The 21379-nt window shown below is 43.9% G+C and overlaps 1 protein-coding gene across 6 annotated transcripts in view; it reads left to right on the top strand.

The window, feature by feature from the left end:
- Positions 1–21379, top strand: part of LRRC71 (leucine rich repeat containing 71) — a 566767-nt gene that overhangs the window by 157795 nt on the left and 387593 nt on the right. For all 6 annotated transcript variants that reach the window (XM_078669037.1, XM_078669036.1, XM_078669039.1 and 3 more), the window contains one exon: positions 1386–1520. In XM_078669037.1, the coding sequence (XP_078525163.1) occupies positions 1386–1520 (135 nt within the window). The remainder of the gene's footprint in view (positions 1–1385; positions 1521–21379) is intronic.

The raw sequence follows: 21379 nt of genomic DNA, 5'->3' as shown, positions 1-21379 counted from the left end.
TGGACCCCAGGTACAGGAGCAAGCAAGGGATTTGTGTTTGGACCCTAGGCACAGGAGCAAGTAAGGGATTCGTGTTTGGACCCCAGGTACAGGAGCAAGCAAGGGATTCGTGTTTGGTCCCTAGGCACAGGAGCAAGCAAGGGATTCGTGTTTGGGACCTAGGCACAGGAGCAAGTAAGGGATTCGTGTTTGGGCCCTAGGTACAGGAGCAAGCAAGGGATTCGTGTTTGGACTCCAGGTACAGGAGCAAGCAAGGGATTCGTGTTTGGGCCATAGGCACATGAGCAAGCAAGGGATTCGTGTTTGGGCCATAGGCACATGAGCAAGCAAGGGATTCGTGTTTGGACCCCAGGTATAGGAGCAATCAAGAGATTTGTGTTTGGGCCATAGGCACATGAGCAAGCAAGGGATTCGTGTTTGGACCCCAGGTACAGGAGCAAGCAAGGGATTCGTGTTTGGACCCCAGGTACAGGAGCAAGCAAGGGATTTGTGTTTGGTCCCTAGGCACAGGAGCAAGTAAGGGATTCGTGTTTGGGCCCTAGGTACAGGAGCAAGCAAGGGATTCGTGTTTGGACCCCAGGTACAGGAGCAAGCAAGGGATTCGTGTTTGGGCCATAGGCACATGAGCAAGCAAGGAATTCGTGTTTGGGCCATAGGCACATGAGCAAGCAAGGGATTCGTGTTTGGACCCCAGGTACAGGAGCAATCAAGGGATTTGTGTTTGGGCCATAGGCACATGAGCAAGCAAGGGATTTGTGTTTGGACCCCAGGTACAGGAGCAAGCAAGGGATTCGTGTTTGGACCCCAGGTACAGGAGCAAGCAAGGGATTCGCGTTTGGTCCCTAGGCACAGGAGCAAGTAAGGGATTCGTGTTTGGGCCCTAGGTACATAAGCAGGCAAGGGATTTGTGTTTGGACCCCAGGTACAGGAGCAAGCAAGGGATTCATGTTTGGACCCCAGGTACAGGAGCAAGCAAGGGATTCGTGTTTGGGCCATATGCACATGAGCAAGCAAGGGATTCGTGTTTGGTTACTTACCTAAATCTTCGAAATTGCATATCTTCGGTTCTACTAATTGGACTTTTGTCATTTTGATATCAAATAATGTATTGGGTTTTACTCTGTTTTTCTGTGTTTCTCTGTTCTGACGTTCTTACAGTTGCTGCATAAATACTTTACACATCACCTCTAAGTTAAGCCTGTCTGCTGTTGTGCCAAACTACCATAAGATTGAGCAAAGGTTAATTTACTGACTTATGTTGTTCACCCTGATTGTGGTTTGTATGAGAAGGGTTCACACTCCCCTCAACCAAAACCTACACTGACTTTTCTGTTATGATAGCAACGTTCATATGAACCTTATTTGGTGTTTTACCTTTTTTTCAGATGATTATCTGTGCACTGGAAACTTTGAACAAGATTTTATTGAACTTTGTAACCGTGTTGGATTTTCGGAAATTCCAAAAGTCATAACCCGAGAACGCACACTTCCGGCTCCAAACCTAGAGAAAGGAGGACGTGGTAAGAGAACTATGGCAAACTTTTGGGGCCCTTAACAAAACGTATCCAAAGCAAGGCCAAGAGTGTACTCTGTAGAACGAAATGTCGGAATGTTAAATTTAAGATGAAGTTTAGCAAGAGAAACAAAAACAAATATGTTTTGATTGAGGCTTCCTAGCCCCCTTCACATTGACGTGGGATTTGATATGTATCTGACAAAACTGAGCCGTTTTCAAAGTAAATACAGAAAGTAATTTACTGGGATAAAAAGCAGGAAATAACATAAAATATGGAAACGGTGATGGTCCCAGAAGACCGCTTTACAAATTCCTCAGTGTGCCCCCAATTGTCTCCACCACTCACCCAATGCATATGTTTAGCTGTAAATGCAGAAAAGAAAATAGGCATCTGGGAAATTGAACGGCATGTTTTCCCGCTTTCATTATCACAATTTTGCTCCCCAAATATTGCTTCTATTAATATTTCTTTTTTCAAGCCTTTTCTGTGATTTGTTTATTATGTATTTATTTTTTAATTTTATAGCACGTTTATTCAAATTGCTGAATTTGTTTATGTGACATCCCTTATGTTGTTTTATGAAATATCTGCTTTACTTCTGCAGAACATGTTCTTGCTATCTCTGTGACCTTATTTCACCTATTCCTACTCAAAGACCTGCCCACACATAGACAATAAAATAAAATATATTGGGCCTGATTCACAAACATTTGCTGGGGCTTACTCTTGGCTTATTGCTAAATTCCAGAATAAATATGGAGTTCTCCCGTTATGCAGAGAGCAGCAACAATCTCCTTCCCCCACCATTCTTATTGCTAATGTTTTATTTTCTATCATGCCTTCCTTAAGCATGGACAGTAGCTCTCACCTCCAATTTTAGATGGGGTTTTAGATGTAAACCTTTCAACATAGGATGACGAAGACAACTGTTTCAGCACTGGCCTGATATAGTGGTCAGTGAATGTCCCAGGTGTATCAATTTCACTCATTGCACAAATATTATTCTTATTGTATTTTTTTAAACAGTTTTCTAGGCGACCTGGTCCTTCCAAGCATTTACATTGTTTACTTCCACCCGTGATTTGGAAGTTACTGTTTGTATTAGAGAACAAGTTGCCTGTTCTTTTTCTTTTTTAATGTTTTCTCTCTTAGAGACCTAACGTTTTTCATCTACTTTACGGTTTCAGTCTCCTATACATTCCGATTGGTGTTTAAAAAAGACCATTGGTTGGAGCCTTTCCGGGCCGGATCTCGGTTTAATTTCCGACCGCCGCAATGCTGGCGGTCAGAAATTAAACCGGCCAGTCATTACGGCTGGCTTCCGATGGGCTCAAGGAGCCCGTCGGCCAGTCGGATACTGTGCTGTAATCCCAAAGGGCAGCCTTTGTACTCAGCCTCCGGCAGGCTTTTCCTTGTAGGGCTTTCCGACATGGAAAACCTGTCGGAGAGCGAGTATGGGGGCCCATAGAAGGGCTGCCTTGCCTCTGCAGCCTCTGGTTGGGGGCCGTGTGGCAGGCATCCTGAGGTGTCTGCAAAGCGGTGCTGGGTGCATACAGACTCCCATTCCTCTATGGGAGCCTCTGTTACTGCCGGTTTACGGCAGTTTCACAAGCTCCCATAGGGGAATTGAAGGATGCGACCGAATAGTGTTCGGTCGTATCATAAGTAAGCGGTCTGGCCCGCTGACCGGAGGTCGGTCGATCCCGTTTCCGCATCGGGTGGTCGTAATTACCCCATAAATGTTGTCTTGAGCAGCGGCGGCTCCTCCGCAATAGCGGAGAAGCGTCGCATACTGGCTCAGAGTCAGCAGCTGTAAAATAAAACAACATTTTATTATTGTTTTATTTTTCAGCTGCTGGCTGAGCCAGCATGTGTAGGGAGGTGCCGGGCCATGGCAGTTGGGGCTGAGTAATGTGCACTGCTAAGTGCGCCTGTCTGTTTGACCGGCCGTCTTAGACCACTCTAACAGACACTAACAGACATGCGCAGTTAGGTTTCTCCAACTCAGCCATATTGCACAGTCAGATTGGAGAAACAACACAGACTCCCTGTGCCTGAACGAGCGTTAAACCAGCCCACTCAGGCCAATCACCACACTGCTCTCATGCTTGTTAATAGCATGAGAGCAGCGTGGGGATTCAATAGGGAGCCTCTGATGCTGTCCCAGGGACTAATGGGAGCAAGAAGTAGAGGAGTACTGAGACGCAAGGTGGCTGGCAGCATCAGGTAAGTTTTCACCCGCCTTAACACTTTTTATTTGTGTTGGCCACCACTGGTCTTGAGGTAGGCAATTCAAAATTATTATTTTTTTAAAGAAAGGTGCATGTTTTAAATAAGTGTTTCCAGCATTGCTTCACGGGTGGAGATGTAAATACATTTTATACATTTATTAGAGATCCCCATGAGAAAGGTCTAGGACAGCAGAAAGGTTTTTTTTGCATTACATTGAAAGGTCACTAGGTGCACCACATGCTCCCATAGAGACATGGACAGCACAGTGCACACAGAGATCTATGGTTAACTTGGGTGGGAAAGAATAATTATGGATGTATTAATGTGACAGAAACATTTCTTTCATGTGTGTCACAATTGTCAAAGCGGATTCCTGGATTCCCTTGCATGAAAGAGGATTCCTTTAAGACACTCTTCTGGGAGAAGAACAAGGTGCTTTGGGCACAGAATGATAAGCCCAGAGAAGCCTTTCTTTAGGATAATAAGTAATAATGCTTCTTTCTCTGGAGCTGTCAATCAATCAATCATGGGTTTGTTAAGCGCAGCTACTCACCCGAAAGGGTCTCAACTCTCAAGGCACAAATTCTGATCTTAAACACTGGATAGTCCCACCCATGTGTGGGGATCCCAGAGTACTTCTTTACAATATACCTTAAGTGTAGATGTTTGCCTTTTTTCTTTAAGGCCTGGAGAGACACTGAAGACAGTATTATTTTGCAGCCTATAAGAGGGCTTACGTTGACCAATTACTTCAGATTGTATTTGAAAAAATGTAATATATATACAAAAATAGGAAAATAACTGGAATTTCGTTATTTGACTATCTAAATCCCTTTCACAAATCCTTTTTTAAAGGAAAAAGAAGAAGGAGAGGACAATGAAGCCCTGTGGGTTGCAACTGTGTATATATGCAAAGAGAGACTGAGCATGTAGGGGCTTACAGTCCACTAGTATCCGATCATGCTCAGCAGGTTACAGTTGCCACCTTATCCTCAAAAATCTCACAAAAGATTTTTTTACAACTACTTTACTCGATGGACTTCATCTGTTGAAGAATTTTTCTCTCATTTTCAGACATAATTTTTTTCCCTTTGTCAAATAAAGTGTCATCTTTATTTGACAAGTGTCCTGCCTATGGAAAAAAACAAGGCCAAGTCAGACCAACATGACGTTTGTATCATCTGCCTTCCTGAGCGTCATGTTCCTGACAGATGTCCACACTGCAAGACCTTTCCCATGTGTACCCTGAGGGACAGGGAAAAGATTTGCCTCCATGGGACAGAAGAGCGGCAGAGGCAGACCATATGCAGTCTGAAGGTGGGACATCATAAGGGACAGGAGTGGGTCATTCCTCTATCTGGGCCCTTCCACCTTTCTTTGAAGACTCCAGACAAGAGAGATCCAAAAAGAGAGACCACCAACAAACACAAAGTTGTTTCAAATTGACGTCGAGGACAAGGTACGGTGTCTACATGCTTGTCTTCGAGACTAGGGTCAATATCGAAGAAGAGGCGATGTTCGAAGTCAAGAAATAGAAGGTCGATGTCAAAGGACACCACGAGGTCAAGAGGTTGTTGAGTTTCAGCATTGAGAAGTCAGTAAACATCGAGACATAAGAGAAAATCGTCTTTGAGAAGTCTGTCGATGTTGAGACTCTCTAGAACTGTGGAAAGAATCTGAAAATCAAAATAGTGGTTTACCATCCACTGATGACTGAATACTCCAGGGCTTATTCTCCATCGTCGTTCATCTTATTTCCTGTCTCTTCTATGCTTCCTTCCCACATCCTCCAGCGCCTCTTCCACCGACTTCACCTCTTCCACAGCCACAAACACCTGCGGAACCACCTCTTCCGACGAGGCCTCTGGCTTCTCCTCGAAGATTAAAATCTCCTTATTTCAGATCTTGCCATCAGTCAAGAGCACAAGCATATTCGAGACATCGCCGTTGCGCTTGACATTCCTCTTCTCAATAAACTTCTCGTCACGCACAGCACTGCCATCATGCGTCCAGGTTGTTTATGTCTCTAGGACAAAACTGTGTTCTTGTATTGATCAGTTCTTTGTTTGAACATTAATTCATTTTGGTCTTGTATGTAATTGATTACTGACATGATTTTTGGTGTTTATATTAACTGTTCCCTCAAAGCAAAGCAGTCCCTCAAATGGTGGTGCAAACCAAAAAATCTACCTTCAAGGGATGCCCTTTCATAAGGATAGTCAGTCTCAGATAATAGTAACAGATACCTCTCTATTAGTTGGGGAACACATATGGATTACCGCAAATCCAGGGATCCTGGTCTCTAAGAGAAATTACTTATCCCATCAAACTTCTAGGTCAAGCATGCCACTTCCCCGCTGCTCCTCTTCTAGGACAAGCATGCCACTCCCCCGCTGCTACTCCTGTTAGCTTAGAGGCATTGTGACCCTGACACAGTCCTCAAGCCCTTCTGTGCTGTGCATTGAAGTTTTCCTGCTGCTTTTGTGCATCCTGCATTTTTTGTTTTTGTGTAAAGTGTGCAAGCTTTTGTAGTTACTTATTTTATTGTTTATTTTCCCCTTAATTGTCATTCTGTTTTTATTTTTCCTGCATTTTTAGGTCTCGGCCTGCGAAGTCTGCGCTTGCACAGTCTTGCCGGCGAGATCTTATGTTTTACAGAGTGGGGCTTGAACCCGCCCCTCTTCTCCATTGGTTGGCTTCCTAAACGGAGGCCAGCCATTGGAGAAGAGGGGTGTCTGTCCATTTAAGCCCCGTGTTTTTGGGATTGAGGGACGTGTTTTTTTAGGTTCTTTCTCTCCTCTTCCCATTGGCTGGAATTTTACATTCCAGCCAATGGGAAGAGGAGAGAACGAAAAACACGCCCCTCAATCCCGAAAATGACGTGCGTTTCTCCGAGCCATTTCTGCTGGACCTCGGAGAAACATGGTGGTCCTTTCCTCCTTGTTATGAAGTTAAAGCTGTGTGGAATCGGATTTTAAGGGTAATTTACTCTGTAAATCCCCAGTGCCAGCTGGTGCAGTTTCTGCCGTACAAATGTGTGCCCCCGCCACCTGGAGAGTTTTCGAATCGTCGGCGCTACCTCCTGCTTTAGACTGTATCAACCCGAGAGGCGCTTGAACCTCCAGGCTCTGTGTAACAGTGAGATATTTGGGTAGTACGTGTGCACGGCTGCTCGGTGACATCCAGGTCACTTCGGATCAGCTTACTGGTCAGACATGGCTTTCCGAACCCGCTTACTTCAGGACCAAAGGAGGAGAGGCCCAAGGTGGAAACTTTCCAGAGCAGGCCACAGCTACAGCCATGGGAGCAGAGGGTTTGTTCTAAGGTTGGTGCGGCTGAAAATACATTTAGAAAGTCGTGGGTTTAAAATCACAAACTATACACACGTACGCGGGCACATTAATATAATCTTAATCATGTATATCTCACGGGGCCTGTTACTTTCAAAATACATTTCATTTACTGAACTACACATTTTTTTATTTTATTTTTAATCCGACTTAGCTATTTACAGTTTCAATATTACCTCTCCCATTAACCAAGACTCAGTGTCATGAAAAGTTCCGACAACACTTGTGCCGCGAACAGTTAAAGTCCATTTTCTATTTCTAAAATTGTGGTTTGTGTACTTCTCGAGATAGGCTGCTCCATTTCAGGAGAGGGAATATACGTGCCAAATATAATATGTGCTAAATATACAGTTTTAATTAGAACCACTATCCAAATTAGGTACCGTCCCCATCCTCATGGTGCATTCTTCCATATTTGTTGCTTTGTGCGTTTTGTTTGTCTACTCCAGGCCAGCCTTTCTTCACGTTTTTTGTCGGAACCCATATTTCCACCTCAAAGGGTGACTTGGTAGGGTCCGGGTGGCAGCTCAATCTATGTGGCGGGACTTGGATGAGGAGAGAAGTTGCAGAGGTATGAGACGGGGAGTTGGGTAGCTTGTAGTTTTATAGCTGTAGGCTCCTGCCATTTCATCACAGGCACAGAGTTGTGCCAGTGGCACCGTGTTCCAAGTGAGAGCAGCCCCATACAGAGTATACAATGAGCACGAACATATGGACACCTATATAACACCGTTATGTGTTATTTTTACCCTTTTCCAGCAAATGGTTAGTTTGAAATTCGTGCACACAGCTACTCTCTGCCAAAAGAGCTTCGTAAAGAAAGATATTTTAGATTAAGCAAACAAAACTCGTTATCGCTTAAGCTGTGAATGTTGGCTATTGCTGTTTGCAGAATAAAGGGCCTGTACAACTATTGTGCTTTTAGGTACTGTGGTGCTAGACATGAATGATTTTATGAAATACTTATTGGACACATGCGGATTGTTAGTTTTGTTAGCACAAAAATACTAAATATACGCCGCGCCCCTCCCCCACGGGACTGTCGCATGCAGCCCCATCACCCCATTCAGGGTCCCAGATGGTAAATAGCAGCAGGAGAGCATTGTCTTTTTTTTATCTTCCTTATGCCCATTTTTTTAAGGCAGTGCTCTGTCCCGTAGCCGCCTCTGTGTGGTGTTTTTTTTGTTCTGGTCTGCCTCTGCAAATTAGCTAAATCCTGCATTTGAGTGGCCATGAGGTACTGGGTTTTTAAGAACCGGCACAGAACCGGTAACCCAGCGGTGCCAGGGAATCAACACCCAGAGACCTCGGGTTCTCCTGATCCAGACCTACAGAAACTCGGAGTCTTCTAGGTGAAGTCAAAGATTAGTTTATTGGCTGCAACCAAGGTAACAGGTGTCCTAGAAGTACAATACGGGTATGTTCTTAGGAGACTGCACATTTTCATGAAGTCAGGCTTCTCTTCTTATACACAGTTTTAGGCCCTAGGCAAAACATTCTTGGTTGTAAAGTAAATAGTTAACATATTCTGGTTCAAAGAAAAAGCAGAGTCATAATGACATGTCCATATTTCACTTTGTGCTGCCTACAACAAATCATTTGGCAAAGCCCAACATTTCATCAGATATCACTGGACCCCTAATAAAAACGGGCAACTCCCCACCATAAAGTAAGTGAAGCAAAGGAGTGGAGGAAGATGTGAGCGAGATATGGCAGGTGTGCGCGCTGAAATGGTTTTATGGCTGGTTGAGCCTAGATGCTATCTTGCTCGGCCACTGGGAGGGAACTGACCCAACGAGTTCGGCCTGGGGCAATGGTTCTAACTTGTACTGAGGTCAGGGAAAAGTCGATTAAGGAGTATGTGTCCTTGTGGAATCAAATTCAACTGGATTAAGGCCTATGTAAAGGGCAACATATAAATGGGAGCCAAGGGTTCAGAATGTAAGTGACGATTTCGAGGTGAAATCGTCACTCGAACACGCCGAAAATACATGTACATGATGTACTCGTCATTCTCGGTCTTTTGATACCAAATTCGTCATGTTTCGACGAAGTTTTATTTCTCGAGTCCAGTATAATTATATGAATCCAGATTTTCCGAACCACAAACCCTCCTTTTGCCCTTACATAGGCAATTAATCTATCCTCATGTTAGTCTGAGTCCAGATCTATATTCCTAAAGTCATTGAGATGTTGCTGTAACATCATTCTAGTACTTAGTTCATCTCTTGACACAGGCTTCCTTACACATGATGTAACACAGAGGCCACATATTGCAGGAGCACACTGTATGCACAGACAGAACAGGAAAAGAATGGCTAAGACCATCCCAATGACCATCAGAATTTTCCATCCCCAGGCAGATATCAGTTCCCAGAACCATCCCATTAATGACCAATCTCCTGTATCCACATGAATAGATTCGGAAATCTTATGCTATTATCTGGGATGAAAATGCAACAACTAGACTGGATCAATTTGCATACTCCACCTCGGTCCGCAAGTATTACATCCAAAGCGACCCGGTTCTGAAGGGTCATAAGTCGATCCGACTGGAGCTCAGCAGTCAGGTTACTAAGGGCACCAGCAGTTTCAATCACGGTGGATTCAACTACCCTTGTTAATTGCCTTATGTTTCTGCTGTTAGCCATGGATCATAAATCAATGTGGAAAGGATCACTGGTCCTGCATAACCAAGGTCTGCAGGTGGATCGGTAGGTGTCTCCCAAATAAAAGACCCTCATGCACGTGTTTTTTCAAAGTCGTGTAGCGGTATATGATGTGTCCCCGCTTCTTGTAACACTTGTCCGTGCGTAATCCTTGGGTCAGTTTTTGTTTGCACCCTCCGCCAGGAGGTTGTACCATTGGTTAAAACAGTAGTAATAGTGAATAAGTGAAATAGTGCTATAAAGGTGTTCTAAAATACCCGGACAGCCAGAGGTTCAACTTTAATATTTCTGGATTCGGGTAGAAGGTTAAGGCGTGTCGCTATGGAATTATTTAGGAATTCTAGCGTACTAAACTTGTGAGGTTAAAAGTGGTCGACATGTTTCAGCCTTATCTGCCTGTTGGTCAGTCGGCTTTCCTCAGGACCAAAAAGTGATTAAGTGAAAAAAAGGAAAAGGTAAATTTGTAACCTGATTCGTTTTGTGGTAGTAGGTCACATTGTACCTGTAGTAAGAGAAAAGGGAGATAGTGCAACCACATTTGTAGCGAATAAGTGGGAAAAGACACTTCAGCAATGTACAATGACATAGACACAGTTGAGAACTATGAAGCATATTATTAGAAAAAACATATAATTAAAAGCGAGTTGTGCAATACTAGACTCAGAGTCACTTTCATATTAAGCGTCAACGTACTCATTCTCAGAATTCTATGCGGAATATTGTGATGTATAAATCCCAAAGTCGTATTTAGGCGTCATGGAATCATTTCTTTACAGTGCCCTGATATTAAAAGCGCTATTTACTTTAAGGCGCAATTTCATTGTTACATTACCATGACGTCAAAGGCACTAATCAATTTTACTGTGTCATCACGATTATCTTAGACATTGGTATAGCAATGTACTACCTGTTCGAGTGTAGACTCTTACTATTATTTCAAAGTACATGCATTCATTATTAGACGGTACCAAGCACTCGTTCTACATGTATTCTGAAAATCAAACATATGCATACTGCCGCTATAATATCTTTAAATGCGCACTCTGGAAAGCCTATTCAGAAAAAGATTCTATTCGAAAGGTAGGCACTTCTAACAAAAGTTTAAAACTAAGCAAAACTCAGTACACAGCAGAGTCTTCACATGCGGTTATGCGTAACTAGACCTTATGGAATGTACCTCTACATTATGTAAGACTTGTCTCCTCGGGAACCATGGCAGTTAGGGGGAGGCTTCGCTGTTGTGGAGTGAGGAAAAAAGGAGTTTAGTAAAGGGGTTTTAATACTTGCGGTTTACTCCATAGCGAAAAGTATTGAGGAGCCTTGTCCTTTTCGCTATGGAGTAAACCGCAAGTATTAAAACCCCTTTACTACATAATGCAGAGGTACATTCCATAAGGTCTAGTTACGCATAACCGCATGTGAAGACTCTGCTGTGTACTGAGTTTTGCTTAGTTTTAAACTTTTGTTAGAAGTGCCTACCTTTCGAATAGAATCTTTTTCTGAATAGGCTTTCCAGAGTGCGCATTTAAAGATATTATAGCGGCAGAATGCATATGTTTGATTTTCAGAATACATGTAGAACGAGTGCTTGGTACCGTCTAATAATGAATGCATGTACTTTGAAATAATAGTAAGAGTCTACACTCGAACAGGTAGAACATTGCTATACCAATGTCTAAGATAATCGTGATGACACAGTAAAATTGATTAGCGCCTTTGACGTCATGGTAATGTAACAATGAAATTGCGCCTTAAAGTAAATAGCGCTTTTAATATCAGGGCACTGTAAAGAAATGATTCCATGACGCCTAAATATGACTTTGGGATATATACATCACAATATTCCGCATAGAATTCTGAGAATGAGTAAGTTGACGCTTAATATGAAAGTGACTCTGAGTCTAGTATTGCACAACTCGCTTTTAATTATATGTTTTTTCTAATAATATGCTTCATAGTTCTCAACTGTGTCTATGTCATTGTACATTGCTGAAGTGTCTTTTCCCACTTATTCGCTACAAATGTGGTTGCACTATCTCCCTTTTCTCTTACTACAGGTACAATGTGACCTACTACCACAAAACGAATCAGGTTACAAATTTACCTTTTCCTTTTTTTCACTTAATCACTTTTTGGTCCTGAGGAAAGCCGACTGACCAACAGGCAGATCAGGCTGAAACATGTCGACCACTTTTAACCTCACAAGTTTAGTACGCTAGAATTCCTAAATAATTCCATAGCGACACGCCTTAACCTTCTACCCGAATCCAGAAATATTAAAGTTGAACCTCTGGCTGTCCGGGTATTTTAGAACACCTTTATAGCACTATTTCACTTATTCACTATCACTACTGTTTTAACCAATGGTACAACCTCCTGGCGGAGGGTGCAAACAAAAACTGACCCAAGGATTACGCACGGACACGTGTTACAAGAAGCGGGGACACATCATATACCGCTACACGACTTTGAAAAAACACGTGTATGAGGGTCTTTTATTTGGGAGACACCTACCGATCCACCTGCAGACCTTGGTTATGCAGGACCAGTGATCCTTTCCACATTGATTTATAATTACTGAAAGGAGATTGAAAGGATCTCTACTCTCTCTCCCTCCACCAATTGATGATACGTTAGCCATGGATCCCCAGAACGGCAGAAAACCCTTTGCAAAGTCCCCAAATTCTTGACCTGCAGTGTCTTCTTTACTCAAAACACCTCTAACTACCCTTGTCCGATGGTAATCCGCCGCTGCTGTGTAGGTGGGAGGTAACAGGAATGAAACAAAACATGAGCCCGAGAAGTCAGGGGGCAACCATGTATAGGCTCTATCATGGCAGATTAAATAAGTACCCTTAGCGGCTAAAAACGCAGGGGAAGTCTGAGATCCAAACACATACGTTTCTGTACAGACACTCTTCCCTAGCTGAGCTCTGGGATTCTTGCCAATACCTTGCAGACACAGGTGACCTTGATGGGGTACGATCCAGATAAGGGACGATCTTTTGGCTTGCTGTTTCTCACTTAACATAGTGCCATATCCGGTCACGTTCCAACCTACATATGCAAGTATCTCATCATCCGGGGTATCTTCATAAGAAGTTACTTCCTTGATCATGTCAACTATACCTTTGACTAGGGCGCTAGTCTTGAGGTTGTCTTTTACAGAACGTAGGGGTTGGATTTCTAGTGCATATATGAACATTGTCCTATATGCCCATACTGAACCATTGTGACTAAATGGCAGGACCAAATAGGGGATACCTTTATCCGTTGTGTGAGGCATGAGACCACACACCCAACAGTTAGTTGTGTTCATTACAAGTTGGTGTTGGTGTAATAACTGAACGAAGGAGTTATTAATGAACTCTAATCTCCTATTTGATTCGTGGTCAGGCAGAGGGTGGAAAGAATGAGAGGAAATAGTAGGAGGAGGTATGGGTGATGTAGTAGGCGCAAATGTTACATGGAAAGAGAATAAAACATAACTTATCAAAAAGATCATTACGCTTGATAGCATAAAAATACACAATATGATAAAACTTTTCTTTGTCATCGTGTTACATAGTCTCTGCTTAAAGTTCATTTGTTTGGCAGGTCTCTCCACATCAGGAAACTCCATCCTCTCTAAGGTGCTGCCCGCGACGAGGCGGTTGTTTCTGCTAAGGAGTGCTTCTGTCAGTCTAGGGCAACTCCCTTGGACCGACCAGAACCACCGACCTAACGTCGTTGGCTGCACTTCCGAAGACTTTAACCAATCGCGGCCCTAGCAGCGGAACCCGGATGGCGGTTCGAAAAACAAAAATAAGCAAGTTTCCTAAATGGGAGAGCTGCACAAAAGTATTTGGGAGAAAAAAGGAATTTATTAGTCCATAGGTCTTGGTCTCAAAATCATAAAAAGGAATCACTTTATTAGTCTGTTTTTCTCGGTCTTAGATTGTAGCGTCTTTTTCCTGGTACTGTCTGGTCCTGAAACAGCAGTTCAGGTTCCAAAAAGTTCGATTGTTCTGGTGGTGGCACAGTTCCTTGAGAAATGTTCTCGCTTTCACAATCAGGGTTAGTTTCTTTTACACGGTCATCAGTTGTGAGCTCTGAGTTAGTGACACCCTTCTGGATCCATTGGTCATAGGGCAGAGGGAAGGGTACTTTTTTACAATGGATCCCGTGGACCCAGTTGGCCTTCCCCTCCACCCGAACAGCTGACCTCGTGGACAGAAGGACGAGGTGAGGCCCGGTCCACCTGGGCTGGTCGTTTCTTGTTCTTTGAAAGTTGCGGACGAGAACCCAGGAGCCGGGGTCAATGGAGTGACCCGGAGTCTCAGAGACCGGAGGCAAGGTGTTGTGGACCTGTTGATGTAAAACACGCAATTTAGCCGTCAATTCATACAAGTAATCAAGCAAAATAGGGTGTTGCAGCTCGCTGAACTTCGTGGGCCTAGGCACTCCCCATATGTTGGCTGGCCGGCCAAAGACGATTTCGTAGGGGCTGAGTTTCACTCGCGAATGCACAGTCATTCTGGTGGATAGGAGTGCTAAGGGTAGAGCGTCAGGCCATTTAAGACCTGTGCTCGCTTGGATTTTGGCCAATTTAAGTTTTAATGTGCCATTGTAACATTCCACTAATCCAGCTGATTGGGGGTGATTTGCAGCGTGGAACTTCTGCCTAATGCCTAGCCCTTCACACATTCTTTTCATCACACGACCCACAAATTCACTTCCGTTGTCAGACCAGACCATTCTAGGCATTCCGAACCTGGGGAAGTACTCTTTTACAAGGGCTTTTGCTGTGGACAAGGCAGTATTGTCTTTTAGGGGATAGGCTTCTACCCATCTTGAGAAGGCACAAACAACAACGAGCACGTATTTTAAGTTGTTGCACCTCTCCATGTGTATGAAATCTAGCTGCAAAACCTCGAACGGATACGTAGGAGGTGCAAAATGACCAGCTGGAGTTGGGGTTCCCCTACCAGGATTGTGCTTCAGACATACCATGCAATTCTTGACGACATTCTCTGCACACTTGGGAATCCCTGAATTCTTCCACACTGGGGGCCAACAACTCGCAAATCCCTTTCGCGCTGATATGAGCCATTCCATGAGCCATTGTAACTACTGCAAGTACATATGCATCGGGTAACAACCATCTCTGATGCTCTGTCAATTCAACCCAACAACCATTTGCATCCATTCTTCCTGTACTCTCTCTCCACGTGCTTAACTCTTTCTCTGTGGCCTCAGCTTGGATGGACTTCACACTTTCTATTGTGTCCTCACATATTCCAACCTTACCAGTCCATCTTTCAGGGCCTGCAACGTACATTCGGCTCATCACATTCTTTGCCGTTTCCTTAGCGGTCTCATCAGCAAATGCATTTCCACGACCAACATCATCAGTCACCTTCTTGTGAGCACTACATTTCACAATCGCCATTTGCAGGGGCAAGGTCAGTGATTCAAGAAGCTCATTCACCAACTGACCATGCTGAATCTTAGCTCCATGCGAAGTCAGGAATCCACGTTCTCTCCACAATCGTCCAAAACTGTGAGCCACTCCAAATGCATACTGACTGTCAGTGTAGACAGTCACTCTCATTCCTTTAGACAACACACATGCTCTCGTAAGTGCTACTAGTTCTGCGGCTTGAGCTGAACCATGTGGTATTCGTGCAGTTTCAACGACTGTGTGCAAAGTTGTGACAGCATATGCTGCAGTCACATTCCCATTTGGGAGCTTAAAGCATGAACCATCTACCCATAATGTACCATCACATTCAGCAAGAGGAGTGTCAAATAAATCCACTCTCCCTTTTGTCTCTTCCTCTGTTGTGAGGAAACAATCGTGCTGTTCTAAAGCATCTGATTCTTCTGCAATTGGTAACAACGTGGCTAGATTCAGGGTACTGCACCTTTTTATGTGCACATGGCTCGCTAGCAGCGTCAATTCGTAACTGGACAGTCGAGCACTAGTTAAGTGCTGTGTCTTGGTCCTATTTAACAATGTGTCTACTGCATGCGGGACCATCACGATTAGTGTATTATTCATTACTAGACCAGCAGACTGTCGAATAGAAACAGCTGCTGCTGCTGTGGCCCTTAAACAACTCGGCAATGCTCGTGCTACCGGATCCAAAGTGGCCGAAAAATAGGCGCATGGCCGCTGTCTATCTCCGAATAACTGAGTCAACACAGTCAATGCACAGCCCTCCTTCTCGTGGACATACAATGTGAAAGGCTTACTGTAGTTGGGGGTACCTAACACAGGAGCCGAACATAATGCTGTGCGTAATTCGAGAAAACTTTTCTGACACTCTTCAGACCAAGGAATGGGATTGGGTGTATTTTTACACGTTAATGCCACCAAGGGTTTGGCCAATAACGAAAAATTTGGAATCCACTGTCTACAGTACGATGTAATGCCCAAGAAAGCACGTACTTCTCTCTGTGTTCTTGGCACACTCAATTTCGCTATTGCCTGAATTCTTTCGGGGTCAGTTTCCTTCCCTCCTTCGATAAGAGGTGACCTAAGTAGGTCACTTCTTGTCGGCAGTATTGAAGCTTGGAAAGTGACACCTTGTGATGCAGTTCACTCAGATGACGCAATAATGTCAATGTGGCCTATTTACAAATTTTCTCATTATCTGCAGCAATGAGCAAATCGTCCACATACTGTACAAGAGTGGCACCTTTTGGCAAAACAATCGTGTCAAGCTGATTTTTCAGAGCCTGACTGTATATTGAGGGGCTTTCACAGTAGCCTTGAGGAGCACGTTTAAAGCGGAAGCTTCGACCTCCTAAACTGAAGGAAAAAATATCCCTGCTCTCCTCAGCAATTGGGATGCTGAAGAAAGCATTCTTCAGGTCAATCACTGAAAACCATGAAGCAGAAGCTGGAATCATAGTCAATAATGTGGTAATGTCGGGCACAACTGGGAATTGTGGCACGACTATCTTATTTACTTCTCGAAGATCAATCACAAATCTGTACACAGGTGGCTGAGAAGGGTCAGTTCGTTTTAAAACAGGCAGAACAGGACTATTGCAAACATTGCCTCGTGTTTCCTCAATCACATCCTTTTCAATCAATTCGTAAACAATCGCTAGCAAAGTTTTTTCACCCTCATTAGATATTCTGTATTGTGGAATTCGTGGCATTTTAACATTCGACTTCAATGTTACAACGTATGGTGGAATTTCTAAAAGACCTACATCATTAGGACCAGTAGCCCAAAGAATATCTGGGAGAAGTGCTAATTCTGCTGGAAGTGCATCTCTCGACAAATACATGGGAGAAACCACTTTCTTACCTAAAGTGAGTTGTACTCCTGAAGGAGAACAATACAAAGTCGCATACAATCTTTTTAGCAAATCTAATCCTAGCAAATTTTCACCACAACCTGTTGTCAGAATAAGGGGTGCTTCGAATTCACAAGGACCAACAGAAAGAGATAAAGGGTCAGAAATCGGATTTCTAACCGAGGCGCCAGAAAAACCTACAGAAACGTTCATTTCGCCAGACAAAGGTGCGCCAGGGAGTTTGGAGTGCATAATAGAACTCTTTGTAGCACCAGTATCCAACAGAAAAGGTTCTGACACACCTGATGTAATCACCTCAACGTAAGGTCCACTCTGATCTACTGGAACTGAAACAACTCCCTCTCTTTGTCTATGGCTGTCCTAGCAGTCATCATTCTCCCACTGCTCATTTTCTGTGTAATAATCTTCAACATAGTATTGAGCTGTCCTGTCAGATACGTTATTTTGCTGATCAAACCTGTTCATAGAGTTTTGTGGTGGAAGGGGACGTGTGTCCTGAGTGGCGTTTCCACGCCCTCTACCTCTAGGCGCTTGCTGACTGCCACGACCTCTAACACCAGAAACACCATTTGCACGTTGTGACAGGGCAGGACAATTATACTTGTAATGACCCTCTTGTTTGCAATATAAACACTGGTTGGGACCTACACGGGGTAGAGTGTAATCGAATCTTTGCGAGTTTCTCTGATACTGTTGAGGCTGCTGAAAAGTATTCTGGTAGTGATTCTGGCCATTATTATGTTGATTACCACCACCACGTGGCGGATAGGCTTGCTGTAGCAAAACCTTCGTTTTGAGTTCTCTAGTTTTCTTTTCTACTTTATCTTTCTCATCTTTGTCTCTATTCTCGTAGTATTGTGCAGTAGCTAATATCTGCGCTGAAGATGAGACTGCCCAAGAACTTTCTGAATCTTTTAGTTTTCTACACAATTCTGGAAGCAGATTGTGCACGAATTTATCGACAAACAATCTCTGACCACCTTCTGTGGTCATATCTTGACCGCTGTGGTCAATGAATGTTTCTTCAAATCTGGTGAAGAAATCTGAAACGGGTTCTTCTTTCTTTTGCTTGCATGCAGACAACTTATCCCAATTTACGCGTATTGCAGGCATTATCGTTTTCATGTAATCTACTATTCTACCAGGGAGTTCTGCTATCAAAGGTTCAGGCTTGGCACCACCAACTTGGCGGGCATCTGCAGCAGTAATATTAGCCCACGTATCACCTAATTCCTGGTCATGATCTACATGACAAATTTTACCCCATAAAGGCTATGGAACGACATTCCCAAATAGCATATCGATATCGGCTACATTCATTATACATGACCCAGCAGTTTGTGATAATTCTTTATAGTACCCTGCAGGATTTTTACGCGGATCTGGTAATGTCTGTTTGAGCGCTAAAACTTCAGCTCGCTCCCATGGGACATGTACCCATACACGGTGGAAGTGTGGCAGAATAGGTGGGACAGCAGTCGTGTCACCCTCTCTCCACTGTGGGGGGACTTCTCTCATAGGGTATTGTCGTGCCTTTTTCCTACTGGATGTATTACATTCAGATGGTGACCCTGAACTGCCTCCCTTACTCCGATATGATAACAACATTTCAACTGCTTTTTCCACATCTGGACCTACAATCATACCCTCTCCAAACCTAAACCGTACACGACACATCTCTTGTGGGATGCATTCTTGATCATTGTCTTCTAAATCCTCGCCAAGAAAAACACACATTTGTTCGAAAACATATCTCTGTGTCGCTGCTTCCCATTGATGGAAAACTTCCATGACTGACTGTACATCATATTTTGCAGTGTCCATGACCCATTTCCGAGCTAAACTATTCAGGGAATCTCTCTCTTGATAATCAGGCAGTTGACTTCGCAAATGTCTTCTTCCTATGTTAGGGGTCGTAGCAGGCGACCCGAAAAGAGGTAAAAGAAGATTAGTAACAGTGCTGGCCATTTTCTGCCGAATGGAAGGTGAAACTGAAGGACAAACAGATGGAAAAACAGGGTAAGATAAGGCGGGGGTAGAGATAGCAGAAGAGGTATCAGGGAAAATAGAGGGGGCACTAGGCAGAATCGTAGAGGGAGCATTAGGAGATGTAAAAAGTACAGTGGGCAAAATTGTAGAAAACACAGGTGAAACAGAAGTGGTCGGTGGGCCTGGAGGAGGCTGCACCGAAGAAGTAGGAACCAGCTGAAGAACAGCTGGTGGGTGCTGTTGAGGAGCAGGAGGCGCAGCTTGTGCAACTAAAGGTTGCGGGGGTGCTGTGGCATTCTGCGCATAGGGGGGTGGTGAATTTAGCAAATGTGACATTAATGGGTCTTTTTCACGTTCTTTTGCTGCCTCTTGCTGAAGAGACGGCAAAACTGGATAACACTTATCTATTGCCATTTTACGTTGCCTGTGCAACTGCTCATTCATCTGCTCTTCCTCATTATCTTTAAACTGCACAGCAGCTTGCATTACTGAAAGTCCCCCTTCTCTCTTATTTTTCTTAGCTAATTTAATTTCTTTTTGTTTGGCTTCTTTACGCCATAAGCGGAAAGAGTCAAACATCGCCGGCCGGGCTTTCTTTTTGAAGAGTTTAACTTCAAGGTTGTCTAAGATTTCAGAATCAAAACTACCATATTGGGGCCATTTTAGAACACCATCTTTCCTGGTGTATTTAATCCATACTTCGTTGTAGGTGATGGGGCCTACCCCATGTTTTACATATAGCTCGTAAGTCAATCAATCAATCAATCAGGTCATTTGTAGAGCGCACTACTCACCCGTAGGGTCTCAAGGTCGGAGTTCCAACTGGAGGAACCGGGCATGAGTCCTCCAATCGGGAGTCCCTATTATTACCAAGACAAAATAAATTCCCAAGTCTAAGACTACGCATCCTCGCTCTCTAGTCTAGTTCCAAACTTCAAAGGATTATCGATTACGATATTTCTCGTGAATACACGAGTCCTTCGGTTATGGTGCTTGCAAGTACCAATACAAAACCTTTTGTATCCCAAAGATACCACAAAGTAAGTCCAACTAAGGACTGGGAGACGCTCCACTTATACTTAACTGAAATTATCTCGATGACGTCACCAGAAGACTCGTCTCAGTGTTTCGCTCTACCAAAAACTTCAAGGGTCCAAATCAGGGCGATAGCCAGGGCAGCAGTCCTTGTAGCCGTCGGGAAGCGGGGAACCTCGCAGCAAAGACCTTCGGACCACGTCGACATGCAGGGGTCGATGAGGTGGTTGGCCGTCCTCCGGAATTTCCACACGAAGCTCCTCACGATCTTCTGGCTGACTGGTACCACTGGAATCGCCCCAAACGTTGGGCGCCAACTGAGGTACTGGGTTTTTAAGAACCGGCACAGAACCGGTAACCCAGCGGTGCCAGGGAATCAACACCCAGAGACCTCGGGTTCTCCTGATCCAGACCTACAGAAACTCGGAGTCTTCTAGGTGAAGTCAAAGATTAGTTTATTGGCTGCAACCAAGGTAACAGGTGTCCTAGAAGTACAATACGGGTATGTTCTTAGGAGACTGCACACTTTCATGAAGTCAGGCTTCTCTTCTTATACACAGTTTTAGGCCCTAGGCAAAACATTCTTGGTTGTAAAGTAAATAGTTAACATATTCTGGTTCAAAGAAAAAGCAGAGTCATAATGACATGTCCATATTTCACTTTGTGCTGCCTACAACAAATCATTTGGCAAAGCCCAACATTTCATCAGATATCACTGGACCCCTAATAAAAACGGGCACCTCCCCACCATAAAGTAAGTGAAGCAAAGGAGTGGAGGAAGATGTGAGCGAGATATGGCAGGTGTGCGCGCTGAAATGGTTTTATGGCTGGTTGAGCCTAGATGCTATCTTGCTCGGCCACTGGGAGGGAACTGACCTAACGAGTTCGGCCTGGGGCAATGGTTCTAACTTGTACTGAGGTCAGGGAAAAGTCGATTAAGGAGTATGTGTCCTTGTGGAATCAAATTCAACTGGATTAAGGCCTATGTAAAGGGCAACATATAAATGGGAGCCAGGGGTTCAGAATGTAAGTGACGATTACGAGGTGAAATCGTCACTCGAACACGCCGAAAATACATGTACATGATGTACTCGTCATTCTCGGTCTTTTGATACCAAATTCGTCATGTTTCGACGAAGTTTTATTTCTCGAGTCCAGTATAATTATATGAATCCAGATTTTCCGAACCACAGCCAGCGATCACGACGTGCAAAAGCCCTGAAGACTGTCACCGTATCTTTTCTTGCCTCTGTTCCCTGCTTGTGCTTGATTT

This window comes from Lissotriton helveticus, chromosome 12 (assembly GCF_964261635.1).
Source record: "Lissotriton helveticus chromosome 12, aLisHel1.1, whole genome shotgun sequence".
NCBI lineage: Eukaryota > Metazoa > Chordata > Amphibia > Caudata > Salamandridae > Lissotriton > Lissotriton helveticus.
This window is presented reverse-complemented; position numbering and strand designations above follow the sequence as displayed.